We start from the raw sequence: 18,263 nt of genomic DNA, 5'->3' as shown, positions 1-18,263 counted from the left end.
GCTAATTATGACAATATTAGGCAGGAACTGAAGAATGTCGATTGGGGGCAGATATTTGAGGGCAAATCCACATCTGGCATGTGGGAGGCTTTCAGGTGCAAGTTGACAAGGATTCAGGAGCGGCACATTGCTGTGAGGATGAAGGATAAGTATGGCAAGTCTTAGAAACCTTGGATGACGAGAAATATTGTAAGCTTAGTCGAAGAGAAAAAGGAAGCATTTGTCAAGGCTCGGAGGCTGGAAAGCAAGTGTGGAATACAGGGAAAGTAGAAAGAATCTTAAGCAAGGAATAAGGAGGGCTAAAAGGCACTGTTTCCACATTTACCCTGCTAATCCCCAACACTAAGGAACAGTTTAGGATGGCCAATCAACCTAAGCCGCACATCTTTGCACCGCAGGAGGAAACCCACAGACACAGGGAGAACATGCAAACTTCACACAGACAGTCATCCAAGGCTGGAATTGAACCCAGGGTCTGAGAATCATAGAACCCTACAGTGCAGAAAGAGGCCCTTCGGCCCATCGAGTCTGCACTGACCACAATCCTACCCAGGCTCTACCCCCATATATTTTACCCTGTAATCCCTCTAACCTACACATCCTGGGACACTAAGGGGCAATTTTAACATGGCCAATCAGCCTAACCCGCACATCTTTGGACTGTGGGAGGAAACCGGAGCACCTGGAGGAAACCCACGCAGTCATGAGGAGAATGTGCAAACTCCACACAGACAATGACCCGAGCTGGGAATTGAACCCAGGGCCCTGGTGTTCTGAGGCAGCAGTGCTAATCATTGTGCCTCCATGCTGCTGAAGCATCTCTGCATCATCATCGCTCACTCTCCCACCCAATTTTATATCATCTCCATGTTTGGAGATAGTTTATTTTAGTTCTCTTATCCAAATCATTAATATATGTGAACAGTTGGGGTCCTAGCACAAATCCATGTGGTACCCACTAGTCTCTGCCTGCCAACTGGGGGAAAAAAAACATTGATTCCAACTTTTTGCTAATAAGTTTTTTTTTGTCAAGACCTTTATCGTCAAAAACAAGCAACTCTGGTAAAGAAAAAAGTACGATGCAAGCGACGAAGACTGGGCTGAATATTCAGAACACGTGCGTAACTTCTCCTAATAACATAGGAGATGAGAAACGGAGTAATCTTATCGACAGCATATGGAGCCCCAACATTCAGCGTGATTAAAAATTCTGACCTATCCACACACCCTGACTCTCAACTCTCTTTTAATGAGCTAGTAGACTTGGTTTAAAAAAAACCACTGTGACCTGAAGCCCTCTGTTATACTCCAGAGATACTGTTTTTACACAGTAGGGAAAATTGGCAGAACACAGTTCTGGCTACTCCTGAGCAAAATTGTGAGACAGATTGAATACAGAATAAATAAACTGCCAGCTCTCAAAATGTTATTGGTTGAATCCCGCATGAATTTTAAAAAAGCTAATGGAATAACTATCACTGGAAAACACAGAAAAAGGCACTCAGGAGCTACAGAGGTGTCAGATAATATTGCCCTCCAGTTGGGGTTAGGGGCGTCTTGTAGCAAAGATTACTCCTTAACTGAGTGCACTTGCATGAGTAACATGTCAGAGCAGCCATTACATTGGAGCTCAACTTGCATTACCAGGTAGTCAAGGAAAAGCAGTGACAGCTTCAAGAATATTAGGAAACATGTCCCAGAATGTTGTAGATGTCAGATAATGGACCTTTACAAGTACTCCAAAAGACCAAGGCATTAGATTGGATGGATAGTCAGTTTCTATCCCTCTGTTTGCCTCCTGTTCATATGTCTATCAAGATACGATGCTAACGTGTCTGCTTCCACTCCCCATTAGCAGTGTGTTCCAGGCACCCACCATCCTCAATCAAGTAGATAAGGTTGTTAAGAAGGCATACGGTGTCTTGGCATTTATTGGTAGGGGGATTGAATTTAGGAGTCGCAGCGTCATGTTGCAACTGTACACAACTCTGGTGCGGCCGCACTTGGAGTACTGTGTGCAGTTCTGGTCCCCACATTACAGGAAGGATGTGGAGGCTTTGGAGAGGGTGCAGAGGAGGTTTACCAGGATGTTGCCTGGTATGGAGGGGAGGTCCTATGAGGAGAGACTGAGGGATTTGGGGTTGTTTTCGCTAGAAAGGAGGCAGCTAAGAGGGGATCTTATTGAAACATATAAGATGATTAGAGGTTTAGATAGGGTGGATAGTGACCGCCTTTATCCTCGGATGGAGAAAGCTAGCACGAGGGGGCATGGCTTTAAATTAAGGGGCGGGTAGTTATAGGACGGATGTCAGGGGTAGGTTCTTTACCCAGAGGGTGGTGAGGGATTGGAATGCCCTGCCTGCTGCAGTTGTAAATGCACCTAGTTTGGGGGTGTTTAAGAGATCCGTGGATAGGTTTATGGACGAAAAGGGATTGGTTTAGGTTAGTGGGTCATTGTTTTTTTTTAACTGGTTGGCGCAACATTGTGGGCCGAAGGGCTTGTTCTGCGCTGTAGTGTTCTATGTTCTATCCTCTGTATAAAAAACTTGCCTGGCACATCTCCCTTCAACTTACCACCTCTCACCTTAAACCTGCACCCTCTTGTAGTTGACTCTTCCACCCTGGGAAAAAACCTCTCACCATCCACTGTATGTGTGCCTCTCAGACCCAAGGGGGGAATGTTGTTATGGTGGCCACAAAAGAAACTGGGGATTGTCAATAGATCTCCTCATGGGCTTCAAGGAGTATAAACACCTCTATTGAGTGAATGGGGTCTTACCCAATGGAAATGAGCAGCGGGTGCATAAAATCTGCTGTCTCAACCTGGATCATTATTCTGTAGATTCCGGTGCTTGGATGTGTCTTATTGACAGCATGTGGGGCCCTGACATTCAGCATGACTAAAAAGTCTGATCTATCCATATGTCCCGACTTTCAATTCTCTTTTAATGAGTTAGTAAAGCGCGGATGGGGCTCTTCTACGTTTTGTATATCAAGGGTTATGATGGTGAAAGACTGACCTTGGCAAGTTTTTTACAGGAAGATAATTTAAAAATAAAATGTTGCTTCTTGAAGCTAGATGAGGAGAAACCTTTTTTTTCCAGAGGGGCATTGGTGTGTGAAATTCTCTTCCCCAGAAAGTGATGGAGGTTGGGTCTTCAAATTTATTTAAAGTTGAGTTAAATATTTGTTAGACATGGGTCACAAAGGTTATGGGGGCAGACAGGAAAGTGGAGCTGAGATCACAATCAGATAAATCATGATCTTGTTGAATGGTGCAGCATGCTTGAAGGGCCAAATAGCCTACTCCTGTGATCCAGTGGTATAGTTTGGTGATACTAGTATCCATATGTTATGGTTTAGGTCAGGTTCAGGGCTTTACCGTTTTAACAACTCCACTAGTTTATCCTGTTTTATCACATTACTCTTCCCAGTGCTTTTTTTTAAAACCAGCAACATCGTGACTTTACATGGCCTAATTTATTGCAGTGAAAACATCTGAGGCTTTTCATTACTCTTCCACCCTCCTGTATTTCCTTTTTAACCTGAGGTACTCTTTTTATTATCTCTCACAAGATCCCCTTTACCGCAACCACCTGGGGATTTCTCTTTTCCCCAGTTTCTGTCCCTCACAGGCTGGAACAGATGTCGGAAACCAAACCTTGATTTATGAACTAATTCTTAATTAGCTGCCATTTCTGCTGCTAACCTTGCAGTTTTATGCATTTGCACTTCTAATATTTCAAGTTCAAATTGTCTTTCCAGTCTTGGAAGTTCTAATTCTCTCTTTTTCCCTTGCCTACAATTCAAGCAGTTTTATTTCTTTTTCTTGTTGTAATTCAAACTTTCAATTCTTTTGCTTTTTATTCCTCTCTTTTACCACTTATGCTACAATTGCCTCCCTTTCTTTGGTTTTTTTTGTTCTGCTGGGGCTATCGTTTTTCTTTTGCTACTCTCTCCTTCCTTTATTTTGAATTCAAGCTGCTTTAATTCTTTTTCATACAAACACAGAAGATAGGAGAAGGCTATTTGGCCCTTGGAGTCTGCTCCGCCATTCATCACAACCATGGCTGATCATCCAACTCAATAGCCTAATCCAGCTTTCTCTCCATAATCTTTGATCTCTTACCCTCCTGCCCCACACCCCAAGTGCTATATCTAGCTGCTTTTTGAATACATACAATATTTTGACATCAACTACTTCCTGTGGTAATGAATTCCATAGGCTCACCACTCTTTGGGTGAAGAAATGTCTCCTTATCTCCATCCTAAATTGTCTACCCTGTATCCTCAGACTGTGACCCCTCATTCTGGACATCCCCATCGTTGGGAACATCCTTCCTGCATCTACCTTGTCTAGTCCTTTTAGAATTTTATAAGTCTCTGAGATCCAGCCCCCACCCCGCCCCCATTCGTCTGAACTCCAGCAAAAACAATCCTAACCTAGTCAATCTCTTCTTATACGTCAATCCCCCCCCATCCCCAGAATCAGCCTGGTAAACCTTCGCTACATTCCCTTGAGAAAGAACATCCTTCTTCAGAAAAGGAAATCAAAACTGCACATGGTACTCTAGGTGTTGCCTCACCAAGGCCCCGTATAATTACAACAATACATCCCTGCTCCTGTACTCAAAACATCTCACAATGAAGGCCAATTTACTATTTTTCATCTTTACCACCTGCTGCACCTGCATGCTTATCTTCAGTGACTGATGCACAAGGACACCCAGGTCCCACTGCACACTCCCTCTCCCAATTTACTACCATTCAGGTAGTAATCTGCCTTTTTGATTTTTTTTCCCCCAAAGTGAATAACCTCACATTTATCCAAACTATACTGCACTTGCCATTGATTTGCCCACTCGCCCAAACTGTCCAGATCATGCTGAAGGCTCTCTGCATTCTTATCACAGTTTCACCTTCCCACTCCTACCAAGTTGGTATCATCTGCAGACTTTGAGATGTTACAATTTGTTCCCTCATCCAAATAATTAATATATATTGCGAATAGTTGGGGTCGCAGCACTGATCCCTGTGGCACCACACTCGTTACTGCCTGCCAATTTGAAAAGCACCTACTAATTCCTATTCAATGTTTCCTCTCTACTAGCCAATTTTCTATCCGTCTCAATACATTTCCCCCAATCCCATGCACTTTAATCTTGCACGATAATCTCTTATGCGGGACTTTGTCAAACACTTCCTGAAAGTCCAAATATGTCACATCGATTGACTCCCCCTTGTCAACTCTACTAGTTCTAAGTTCAAAGAATTTCTACAGATTTGTCAAGCATGGTTTCCCCTTCATAAATCCATGCTGACTCTGTCTGATCCTGCCACTGCTTTCTAAATGCTATGCTATAAAGTCTTTGATAATGGATTCAAGAATTTTCCCCACTACTGATGTTAGGCTTACTGGTTTTCAACTATAGCTTCATGTAAGCAGTTCCATTTGTAATTGAATTCTAGCCATTTCCAATGACTGAGTTTCTGACAATTTTAAAAGATGTGCCATCACCACATTTATCTCCCCTTTCTTTGAAGCATCAGGCAATGTCAATTGCAATGTGTTTGCTAATTCCGAAAGGTTTGTTTTGGTCACTTTTTGTAAATCACTTTGGGTGACTTTCTCCACCCCCAGGAATTTATTCCACAATGCACTTGCTATTTAAATCTGAATACAACACTTGGAAAAAAAACATTATGCTCACCACTCTGCCTATGAGTTCAATAATCCCAAATCAATCAAGAAATATAGATTTTAATCCTGAAAGAGCCCCCAGTTGTTACGGTTCAGGTCAGAAACTCTAAAGTGTTTATGAAACCTGCCTGAATCATAAATTTTGCATCTTGAATTTGGCTAGGATAAGCATACGTTCCACTTCACCTGTGATTCAGAAGACCCACTAGGCAGCTTTTATTTAAGAAATGAATAAATATGTATAGTAAGAAAATTAGCAAGAACTTTTATCAGTTATGAACAAGAAACAAAACAACCACTATAATGTATAATTCATAATGAATACCTTAATGTGTTCCAGTTAAAACACAGACAACAAAACCCCATTTTCACAGATTTAACACAGCACAGACTACTGCTCACGTGGTAATGGAAATTTGAGTCCTTTGGTTGAAGTCTGCGTTCTCTGGATTCACTCCAAACAGTTTGAAGACACCTTTCCAAAGCACCAGAGAGAGTCTGGTCCAGCCCCCAGAAATGGAAAATTTTCACCCTTCAGGAAACCAACAGAATTTTCAAAACAACAGAGAAAGAGGGAACACCTTTTTTTAGCTCATTATCCCTTCTAAAACTCAAACTCAAAACCTGCAGCTCCAAACTAAAACTGAAATCCTCGTCACCTGATCTGCCGTTTTTTTTCCTCTTCCCGACAATGACATCACCTAAGGCTGTGAGCATGAATTTAAAAAAAAACGCTAAAAGGCGCACTAATGTCACACATGGAAGAATGCAAAAAGCTATAAAATGATTTTCAGATATTGGGGGTCAGGGCATGAAAGATGGGACTTTCAAAGATTGCCTTCAGATATGAATCTGTAATGAACATTTCCTATCATTATTCATTTTATTTTTGCAGGTTGCAAGTGGCTTTACTGGAGCAATATCCGGTGTCTGGGCATTATCCTATTAGCCAAACAAGAGCTATGAGGTGAGAATGAATTTTCCAGAACCATTGGCAATTTTTACAATTATAAAAATAAAAGTAAAATACTGTGGAAGCTGGAAATCTGAAATAAGAGCAGAAAATGCTGGGAAAACTGAGCAGGTCTGACAGCATCCATGGAGAGAGAAACAGAGTTATTGTTTCAAGTCTGAATGACTCATCAGAGCTAAAGAGGATAAATGTGATGGATTTTATACTGTATGAGAGGAGGGGAGCAAAATAGAAGGTCAGCAAAAGTTGTGAACTAGGAGAGATTGCACTTGCAATTCTTTCAACTTGATCTCTTATATTTGCTGCACACAGTGCAGTCTCCTCTGACTAAACACAGACTGGGTAACTTCTCTGAAGAAGACCTTTTGCTCAGTCCACAAACATGACCTGAATCTTCCTGTCGCTTGCCATTTCAATACACCTTCTTGCTCTCATGCCCATATGTCTGCCTTTGACCTACTGCAGTTTCCTGATGGAGCCCAGCGCAAACTGAAGGAACAACATAATATAAAAGCTTGAATCTGAAACAAAAGCAGAACATGTTGGAAAATCTTAGCAAGTCTGACAGCGTCTCTGGAGAGAGAATAGAGATAATGTTGAGTCTAGATGACCCTTCTGTCGTCTTCCGATTAGGCACGGGCACAGTCTTCTGGACTCAATATTTCGTTCAACAATTTTAGACTAGAACTTTCTCTTCCATCTTGAAACTTTTTTATAAATCCAAAAAAAATTTATTTTTCCACAATGCATCCCTCCCACCATCCCCACAGAGCCATCTAATGCTTATTCTTTAGTTTTGCTGTCACAGAGGACTGACCCTTGTTCTCCTATTAACACATTCTGGCTGTTATGTATGTTGGGGCATGGCCTTTAAGAGAATGGGTCAGGTGACCTGGGACTCCACCCTGGGTGGAGCTTGACTAGCCAGTCTTGTGCTGATGCGTTAACAAACAGTTCCAGTTAGCTTACTATCACTGAACCTGTGGTCTTTTATTAGCCTCTATATCAGACCTCAGACATAATAACTAGTGACGAGGCTGAGTCACGGACTGCGTATCACCACCAATTTTTGGAAGATTGATATTGTTGTCCTGGACTCTGAAAATGGCACAAATTGCCAAGACACTGGAATAGACTCACGGGCAATTGGGACTAACTTAGGGGTTAGAAAAGGGGGTGGTGTGGACAAGTTGGGCTGAAGGGCCTGTTTCCATCCTGAAAACTTCTGTGACTCAAAAAAATAAGCCTAGGCATCGAGAAAAGCAGTTGTGAGGGGACTCGAACTGCATTTGACGTCGCAAGAGGCACTTGCCAGGAAGTTGAAGACAGTGATTGCACAGGGTCTTAGACTATATGTATAGCAGAGGGATCTCTCCATCGGGAGCATCGATATTGTGGGAGGAAAGGTGTCGCAAGGGACATGGATGGCAGCCAATGGGAAGAGTAGGGGACCACAGTCAGCAAGGGAGTGGTGACGTGAAATGCATAAAGTGGAGCAAAAGTGTGTGATAAAGCGGTTACAAAAAGTGAAGATGGGAATAACTCCTGCACAGGAAACAGAAAATGGCGAACCAGTTTGGGGTACTGGTGCCCCGAAGAGATGGAGAGTTGGACGCTATACATGGAGTGCTACCACTCTTATTTAAAAGCAAATAAGGTAGCTGATGAACACACAGCCGCAATTTTCTGAAGTACTATAGGGAGTAAAATGTTTCCGACGTTAAGAAGTTTCACACAACCAGAGAAACCCGCTGAGCGCTCCTAGCAGAGTTGTGCATAGTACTAAGGAATCATTAAGCCCCAAAGCCAGTTATGACAGTGGATGTAGCTGATTTTGTAAGAGAACGCAGTTGCAAGGTGAATCCATTGTGTGATTTGTGGCAGTTCTGAAGAGATAACCTGAGCATTGTGAATTTGGCGCTTTCTTACAGGATGACTTGAGGGACCGTTTGGTATATGGGCTTTGCAATGAAGCAATATAATAGAAGCTGCTGACAAAAAAGAGTCTGGATTTTAAAGTAGCTTTTGAGATAGCTGCTTCTATGGCCTAAAATGAAGCAGCACAATTGGGTGTCAGTGCCCAAGTACACAAAGTAACCAAAGCGCAACAGAATGTGGTGTCAACCACAGAATGCCCCATTTGTGGCAAGTCCAGCCACAAAGGATCCATATGCTGGACTCATGAAGCCCAATGCTGCCAGTGTAAGCTGATGGGGCATATTGCCCGGAATTGTAGGGCGTGTTTAAAAGAAGAAAAAGGGAGTCTGAGAGAGATGAATGTGGAGACGAGACACATGCATGTCGCCAGCCAAGCAGTGGACAAGGAGTTGGCTGGTTCAGAAGAGGAGGCAGAAGAACCCAAATCAATAGAATTTCACTTGAATATATTGTTGGTTGGAAGAGATGTCAGTAGTTTCTGGGTCCTTCCGAAGCTGGAAGGGAAGGTAATCAAATGCAAGTAGATGCGGGGCAGCGTTATTGATCTCAGACTCAGATCCCAGTATACAGAGACAAGTTAAAAACACTGCTGCATGGGACCAGCAGTACCACTGAGAAGAAATGTACTGATAGAGGTACAACTGTGAGACCAGTGTGCAGAGTGTCAAGGATGACCACCCTGATTTGATTGAAGATCAAACTGGAACATCGTAAATAGGTTGGAGGATTTGAAGACAATGTTACAGGATGTCCTGGAGAAATATAAGGACGTATTCAAGAAACTTTTATTCATTCATGGTGCATGGGCATTGTTGGTTGGCCAGCATTTGTTGCCCATGTTCAAAGAGCAGTTGAGAGTCAATCACATTGCTGTGGCTTCAGAGTCACATGTAGGCCAGATGGTAGATTTCCTTCCCTAAAGGATGTTAGTGAACCAGATGGGTTTTTACCACAATCGACAGTAGTTTCATGTTCATCAGTAGATTTTTCATTCCAGATTTTTTTGTTGAATTCAAATTTTGCCATCTGCTGTGGTGGGATTTGAACCCAGATCCCCAGAACATTAGCTGAGTTTTTTGGATGAATAGTCTTGTGATAATATCATGAGGCCGTCGCCTCCCCCTAAGGGGACCCTGGATGACATGAAAGGGGTCAAGATAAAGATTCACTCAAAGTCAGAGGCTTGTCTAGGGAGTCTGAAGGCATGTCTGGTGCCATACACTTTTCAGCTGAAGGCAGAGGCCAGTGTTGAGCATGGGACGCTGGAAGCAGTTACGATCAGCAAATGGGCCAACCCAATGCGCCTGTCTTAAAGACTGATGGCACGGTGAGAATCTGTCAGGACTTCAAGGTGACTGTAAACCCAGCACTGTGTACAGACCAATATCCATTTCCTCGTCATGAGGAGCTGTTTATTGGATTGACAGGAGGGAAGAAATTTTTGGAGATGGACTTGTCTATCTTCGAATGGGAATTGCAGAAGAGTCCCAACCATCACTGACAATAATCATTGGGGACTGTTATGCTTTAAGTGTCTTTCTTTGGCAGCATATCAGCACCAGCCCTTTTCCAGGGGGTATGGACCAAATTCTAAGTGGGTTACTTGGGGTCTAATGTTACCCGGACGATATTTTGATGACGGGTTCCACTGAGAAGGAGCATTTGAAAAACCTTGAAGAGATCCATAGGAGGCTGCAGGAACAAAGCCTGAAAGTATTGAAATTCTTTAAAGATTCGATTGAATACCCAGGCCACGTTATTTGATAGTGAGGAACTACACAAGGCACATAAGAAAATGGAAGCCATTATGAAAGCTCCCAGACCAGCCAATGTATCGCTGTTACAATCATTCCTGGGATTGATAAATTATTATGGCAATTATCATTTGTACCAGATTTGGCCACCGTATTGAAACCTTTACACTGCTTCGTAAAGACCAACCATCGAGATGGAACCAGAGGTGTGAAGAGGCTTGCTGAGAGGTAAAACATGCCTCGCGAAGATCAGAAGTGTTGGTACGCTTTGCTCCGAAGTTGCCATTGCAATTAGCCTGCTATACCTCGCCTTATGGGGTTGGCACTATATTGTCACACATATCTTGCTGCAGTTATACAGTGCATTGGTGAGGCCAAACCTTGATTATTTTGAACATAAGAACATCAGAACATAAGAAATAGGAGCAGGAGTAGGCCATCTAGCCCTTCGAGCCTGCCCCGCCATTCAATAAGATCATGGCTGATCTGTCGTGGCTCAGTTCCACATTCCCGCCCTCTCCCCATAACCCTTAATCCCCTCGCTTATCAAAAACCCATCAACCCGCGTCTTAAAAATATTTAGCGAGGCAGCCTCCACCACTTCAACGGGCAGAGAATTCCAGAGATTCACCAGCCTTTGAGTGAAGAAGTTCCTCCTCAACTCCGTTCTAAACCGCTCCCCCCCACTTTATCTTGAGGCTTGTGCAGTTTTGGTCTTCTAATCTGAAGAATGACATTCTTAATATTGAGGGAGTCCAGCGAAGGTTCACCAGACTGATTCCCGGAATGGCAGGACTGACGTATGAAGAGAAACTGCATCAACTGGGTTTGTACTCATTGGAATTTAGAAGAATAAGGAGATTGCATAGAAACATATAAAATCCTGGTGGGACTGGACAGGCTGGATGTGGGAGGAATGTTCTTGATGTTGGGGAATCCAGAACTAGGAATCACAGTCCAAAAATAAGGGGTAAGCCTTTCAGAACTGAGATGAAGAAGAACTTCTTCACTCCTGAGAGTTGTGACCTGTGGAATTCTTTACCACAGAAAGCAGTTGGGGCTAGTTCATTAGATATGCCCAAGAGGGGCTGGACATGGCCCTTGCGGGCAATGGGATCAAAGGCTATGGAGAGAAAGTGGGATATTGAAAGTGCATGATTAGCCATGGTCATATTGAACGGTGGTGCAGGCTTGAAGGACTGAATGACCTACTCTTGCGCTTATTTTCTATGTGTCTATTGTCCAATGGAGAAGAAAGGCCCCATCATCTTTGAGTCAAAGTTTTTGACAAAAACAGAGAAAAAATATGCCCAGATTGGGAAGGATGATTTCAGCATTGTATTTGGATTGAGAAAAATCTCCCATTTTTTAATACTGCCACCATTTGTGTTGTTAATTGATCACAGGTACATTTTCAGGCCATACATTGGAATGCCATCTATGGCAGCAGCGCGTTTACAATGATGGGCACTACATTTGTCAGCATACTCCTATGTCATATAGACAATTTGAACAGCATGCCAACATTGATGCACTTTCAAGGCTATCTCTTCCTGGAGAACGGATGTTCCCGATTTGCATTTGAAAATTCACCCAGATGACAATACTTTTATCAGCAGCGCAGGTTCAAAATTCCTCAAGAAATGACCCAGTCTTAAGTCAAGTAATAAATTGAGTTTTAATAGGGAAAACTATTCCTAGGAATCAACCTGATTTGTGCCACTGCCTGTCTATAATGGATGGATATCTATTGTGTGGTTTGAGAGTGGTCATTCCTCCCTCCAAGGGTACCTGGGTCTGGTGTGAATGAAAGAGATTGCAAGGATCTATTTTTGGTGGCCAGGTGTTGACTTCCAGATCAAGGAGAAGGCAGGTGCTTGTGAACCTTGTGCTGCAGTGCAGAAAGCACTGTTGTTGTCACCCCATGGGAATAGCATGAAGCTCCTTGGCAAAGGATCCATGTGGATTTCGCTAGCCCAGTGGACTACTGGTGGTGATCAATGCTCAATTAAGGAAAGTAGAAAGAAACTTAAGCAAGGAATAAGGAGGGCTAAAAGACGTCACAAAAAATAATTGGCCAGCAGGATTAAGGAAAATCCCAAGGCTTTTTACACATATATAAAGAGCAAGAGGGTAGCCATGGGCAGGGTTGGCTCACTCAAGAACAGGGGAGGGAATCTACGCACAGAGCCAGAGGAAATGGATGAGGTATTAAATGAGTACTTTGCGTCAGTATTCACCAAAGAGAAGGACTTGGATGATGAGTCTGGGGAAAGTTGTGTAGTTTGGGTCATGTTGAGATCAAAAAGGAGGTATTGAGGTTCTTAAACATTAAGGTAGACATGTCCCCAGGGCCTGATGGGATATACATCAGAATACTGAGAGAGGCAAGGGAGGACATTGTTGGGACCTTGAGAGAAATCTTTGTATCCTCACTGACTACAGGGGAGGTCACAGTAAAAAGTCTGACAACACCAGGTTTAAGTCCAACCGATTTATTTGATAGTAAACTCACTAGCTTTCGGGTTTGTCCCTTTATCAGGTGATTCAGACTTTTTACTGTGTTTACCCCAGTCCAACGTTGGCATATCCACATCATGAATACAGGGGAGGTCCCAGAGGATTGGAAAATAGCCACTGTTGTTCCTTTGTTTAAGAAGGGTAGCAAGAATAATCCAGGTAATTACAGGCCACTGAGCCTTATGTCTGGTAAGAGAAATTATTGGAGAAGATTCTTTGAGACAGGATTTACTCCTCCTTCAAAATAAGTGAACATATTAGCGAGAGGTAAAATGGTTTGTTGAAGGGGAGGTCATGTCTCACTAATTTGATCGAGTTTTTCGAGGAAGTGACGAAGATGATTGATGAGGATAGGGCAGTGGATGTTGTCAGCATGGACTTCAGTAAGGCCTTTGACAAGGTTTCTCATGGCAGACTGGTACAGAAGTTGCATGGGATCAGAGGTGAGCTGGCGAGAGGGATACAGAAGTGGCTCAGTCATAGAAGACAGGGGACAGCAGTAGAATGGAGGGGTATGACAAGTGGCTCAAGTTCCTCAGGGATCAGTGCTGGGATCTTTACGATTTGCAATATATATTAATGCTCTGGAAGAAAACGTAACTGGTTTGATTAGTAAGTTTGCAGACAACACAAAGGTTGGTGGAATTACGAATAGTGAAGAGGACAGTCAGAGCATACAGCAAGATGCATATTGGTTGGAGACTTGGATGGAGAGATGGCAAATGGAGTTTAATCTGGACAAATTGAGGTGGTACATTTTGGAAGGTCTAATACAGATGGGAAATATAGAGTGAATGGCAGTACCCTCAAGAGTATTGATGGGCAGAGGGATCTGGGTGTACAGGTACAGGTGATCAAGAAGACATATGGCATATTTGCCTTCATTGGCCAGGGCGTTGAGTTTAATAATTGGCGAGTCATATTGCAGCTTTATAGAACCTTAGTTGGGCCTCACTTGGAATATAGTGTTCAATTCTGGTCGTCACACTACCAAAAAGACATGGAGGCTTTGGAGAGGGTACAGAAAAGATTTACCAGGATGTTGCCTGGAATGGAGTGCATTAGCTATGAGGAGAGGTTGGAGAAACTTGATTTTTCTCAATGGAACGACAGATGTTGAGGGGCAACCTGATGGAAGTCTACAAGATTATGAGAGGCATGGACAGAGTGGATAGTCAGAAGCTTTTCCCCAAGGTGGAAGAATCAATAGCAGCATAGGTTTAAGGTATGAGGGCCAAGTTTTAAAGGAAATGTACGAGGCAAGTTTATTTTTTTTAACAGAAGGTGGTGGTGCCGGGGGAGGTAGTGGAAGCAGATATGATAGTGACTTTTAAAGGGCATCTTGGACAAATACTTGGACAGGCTGAGAATAGAGGGATATGGTCCCTGGAAGAGTAAGGGGTTTTAGTTCAATCGGGCAGCGTGGCCGGTGCAGGCTTGGACGGCTGTAGAGTCTGTTCCCGTGCTGTAATTTTCTTTGTTCTTAGATTATAGACTTTTGGCAACTGTAAAGTTGAATTAGCCTGTGGATAGTTTCTATGCTCGGTGTAGATGCTGTGTGTTGAGGAATTTTATCAGTCTGTTCATTGTGGACTGGAATGGTCAAAGATTTGTCTGAAGATTCCGTGTTGGAAAAATTAGGAATGAAGACCAGACAAATTAGAAAACAGTGATTAGGTGTTGACAAGGGTGATACAGTGGCATAGTGGTTAGCACTACTGCCTGACAGCGTCAGGGACCAGGATTCAGTTCCCAACTTGAGTGTCTGTGTGGAGTCTGCACGTTCTTCCTGTGTCTGCATGAGTTTTCTCTGGGTGCTCCGGTTTCCTCCCACAGTCCAAAAGATGTGCGGGTTAGGTGGATTGGCCATACTAAATTATCCATTAGTGACAGGGGAACTAAATAGGTTAAATGTGTGAGGTTATGGGAATAGAGTCTGGGTGGGATTGTGGTTAGAACATAGAACATTACAGCGTAGTACAGGCCCTTTGGTTCCACTGGTCAGCGCAACGTTGAGGGCCAATCTACTGACCCTCTAACCTAAACTATTCCAATGTTATCCCTATGCCTATCCACTGACCATTTGAACGCCCTTAAAGTTGGCAAGTTCTCAACTGCTGCAGGTAGGGTATTCCATGCCCTTACTACCCTCTGAGTAAAGAACCTACCTCTGACATCTGTCCTATAACTACCGCCCCTTAATTTAAAGCTATGTCCCCTCGTGGTAGCCATCACCATCTGAGGAGAAAGGCTCTCACTGTCCACCCTATCCAATCCTCTGATCATCTTGTATGCCTCAATTAGGTCGCCTCGTAACCACCTTCTCTCTAATGAAAATAACCTCAAGTCCCTCAGCCTTTCCTCATAAGACCTTCCCACCATACCAGGCAACATCCTGGTAAACCTCCTCTGCACCCTTTCCAATGCCTCCACATCTTTCTTATAATGCAGCGACCAGAACTGTACGCAATACTCCAAGTGCGGCCGCACCAGAGTTTTGTACAGTTGTAACATGACCTCATGGCTCCAAAATTCAATCCCTCTACCAATAAAAGCTAACACACCATATGCCTTCTTAACAACCTTATCAACCTGGGTGCTAACTTTCAGGGAGCTATGCACATGTACCCTGAGATCTCTTTGCTCGTCAACACTACTAAGAGTCCTTCCATTAGCCCTATATTCTGTACTCCCGTCACTCTTACCAAAGTGAATCACCTCACCTTTCCGTATTAAACTCCATTTGCCACCTCTCGGCCCAGCTCTGCAGCTTATCTATGTCCCTCTGCAAACTGTAACGTTCATCCTCACTGTCTACAACTCCTCCAACTTTGGTGTCATCAGCAAATTTACTAATCCATCCTTCTACACCCTCATCTAGGTCATTTATAAAAATGATTTAACAGCAGTGGCCCCAAAACAGATCCTTGAGGTACACCACTTGTAACTGAACTCCAGGTTGAATATTTCCCATCAACCACCACCCTCTGTCTTTTATCAGCTAGCCAATTCCTGATCCAAACTGCTAAATCACCCTCAATCCCATGCATCTGCATTTTATGCAATAGCCTACTATGGGGAACCTTATCAAACGCTTTGCCAGAATCCATATACACGTCAACTGCCTTACCCTTATCCACCTCTTTGGTCATCTTTTCAAAAAAATCGATAAGGTTGGTGCAGACTCAATGGGCCAAATGGCTTCCTTCTGCACTGCAAGGATTCTATGAATCTATGAAGTTGAGTCTTGACTACTGAAAAAGACTGCCAGAAATGAAGACAAAATAAGTCTTAATCTCAACAAAAGAATTAGGTACATTGAAAATGAAACTGAATGGTATAGGCAAGTTCTAGTATTATAAGCAGGCGGTGTTTAATGAACTTTTTCTTTTCCTTGCTTTTTATGTTCAAAAAGGTATCAGTTACTAGAAGATTGTTTAGGATACCAAATTTGCAGTTCAGGAGAAATGAACATTACTGTTAATGTCTGGTGTATAATTTGTAGCTGATAAGGGTTACCAATAGCCTAGTTTATATGAGTGATTCACTGACAATTTTATGGTATTTTTACAAAAGCAGAATAGAAATGAGTAGAAGATCAGGCAGAAAAGGTGGAGAGAGAAATAGGGTTAATAAAGCAGAGTAAACAGATGCTATCGGACCTGCTATTTTCATCATGTGTTCTTATGTCTGGTGTTTTTTTAAGGGCTAGGTTAGTGAGCGCAAGATTTAGTGGTCAACAAAAATTTAATTTCTCAGTTATGCTATACTGAATTAGTACCAATACTAAATACATTGCTCAATTACGTGGGCAATAATTGTATAAATCTCTTAAGAAGTATGCAATATATTGCATGATGATTTCATTACTAGGAGCTTGTCATTTCTAAGGTTGTAAGCATCAGCAGCCTCATTGGTATAGATGTGTGAAGGCATTGACATTTCTGATGATGTATTATAAAAATTGCAATCTAGGAAATTTGCAGTACGCTTTACAAAGTAACATGCTGCATTTGTTGCTTTAGACCAATCCTGACACAGCATTGGAATTGGCAATTTTTTTTATCTCTCTCTAGATATGAAGACCAATTGGATCTGTTCACTCGGTTTTGTTCTCAGATTAAGAACATAAGCCTCGCCTGTCTTCTGATGGTTTTCACAATGATGCTTGTGGCATTTTTTAGCCTTTTCTCCTTGGTACCCTGGTCTTGTCAGAAATATTCATTTGCAGAATGTACTGACAGCAGCTTCTGGTCCATAGTGAAAGCCTTACTTTGCCCTCAGATCAGGCTAAGACATGGAGCTCCTCCACCTGTTTGAAGCAATCATTGTACTCTTTCAAAATAAACAACCACTTTTAAATTTTAACCTGATTTTAACAAGTTACTGCTCTAAACCATTCATAAACATGATAATTTCCCTTCTTAACCTGGAGATATTATTTCACCATATCAAGTACTTTGTTGTGTCGCTACACAAAAATCATGGAGTAAATACAGCACAGAGGCCTTTTGGTCCATTGAGCCCATGCTAGCTATCTAGAGCAATTTAATCAGTACAATTCCCATAGCCGTACAACGATCTAGCCAATTTCCTTTTGAAATCATTGTGTCTGTCATCCAGATTATTGTCACTCACTGCGATTTAAATCTAAACTGTCATGTTTCTTAAGGGAACAGAGAGAACTTGTAGGGGCAAATGTGAGAATTTTTTTGTTAAGTACAGTCTATTTCATTAATTTGTGCCAATCTTTGGAAACCCCAACTACATTAGCTTTTATTGATTCCTTAAACGTTAATAATGGGGTTAGGGAGGCAGTGGGGGAAGCATCTCATTTGCTTTTTTTTTCGATCATTGGAAAAAGTCTTATTTGGACAACGTTTTAGCAGGAAAACCTTAATTCACATTGAAATTGCAAACAACAGGAACGTCGGGATCATGCCGTGGACTGAACGGAGGCATTCTGCAAAGTGATCACCTGGTCTGTGTTAGTCTTCCTAGTATAAAGGAGGACACATTATGAGCAATGAATGAAGTAGATTAAATTGAAAGATGTGCAAGTGAATTGTTGCTTCACCTGAAAGGAATGTTTGGGCCCTTGGTCAGTGACAAGATAAAGAGGCAGATGTTTGTTGGAAAAGAATAAGGTATTGGAGTTGATGGATGAGGGTATTACAGAGGGAACACTGCTGACGGGAATGTGGGGGTAGGGAGAAAAGGAGTGTTTGGTGGCATCAATTTGGAATTGGTGAAATTGTTGGATGATGATTCTTTAAATGTGGAGGTTGGCGGGGTGAGAAGTGAGGACAAGGGGAGTACTATCATGGTTCTGGTAGAGAGGGGAAGGGATAAGAGCAGAGGTGCAGGAGGTGGATCA

The 18,263-nt window shown here is 42.6% G+C and overlaps 1 protein-coding gene across 2 annotated transcripts in view; it reads left to right on the top strand.

Moving 5' to 3' along the window:
• LOC145361772 (uncharacterized) overlaps positions 1 to 18,263 on the top strand; it is a 98,845-nt gene that overhangs the window by 13,229 nt on the left and 67,353 nt on the right. The window contains exons 3-4 of one of the 2 annotated variants that reach the window (XM_080217737.1): positions 6,597 to 6,668; positions 16,963 to 17,233. In XM_080217737.1, the coding sequence (XP_080073863.1) occupies positions 6,597 to 6,668; positions 16,963 to 17,206 (316 nt within the window). In that variant the 3' untranslated portion in view covers positions 17,207 to 17,233. Of the gene's footprint in view, positions 1 to 6,596; positions 6,669 to 16,962; positions 17,234 to 18,263 lie in introns of those variants that run through there. The other variant, XM_080217738.1, reaches the window with a different exon arrangement.

This window comes from Carcharhinus amblyrhynchos, chromosome 35 (assembly GCF_965287045.1).
Source record: "Carcharhinus amblyrhynchos chromosome 35, sCarAmb.v2.hapA, whole genome shotgun sequence".
NCBI classification, from domain to species: domain Eukaryota; kingdom Metazoa; phylum Chordata; class Chondrichthyes; order Carcharhiniformes; family Carcharhinidae; genus Carcharhinus; species Carcharhinus amblyrhynchos.
The sequence above is the reverse complement of the archived record's forward strand: the minus strand, read 5'-3'. Positions and strand labels throughout refer to the sequence as shown.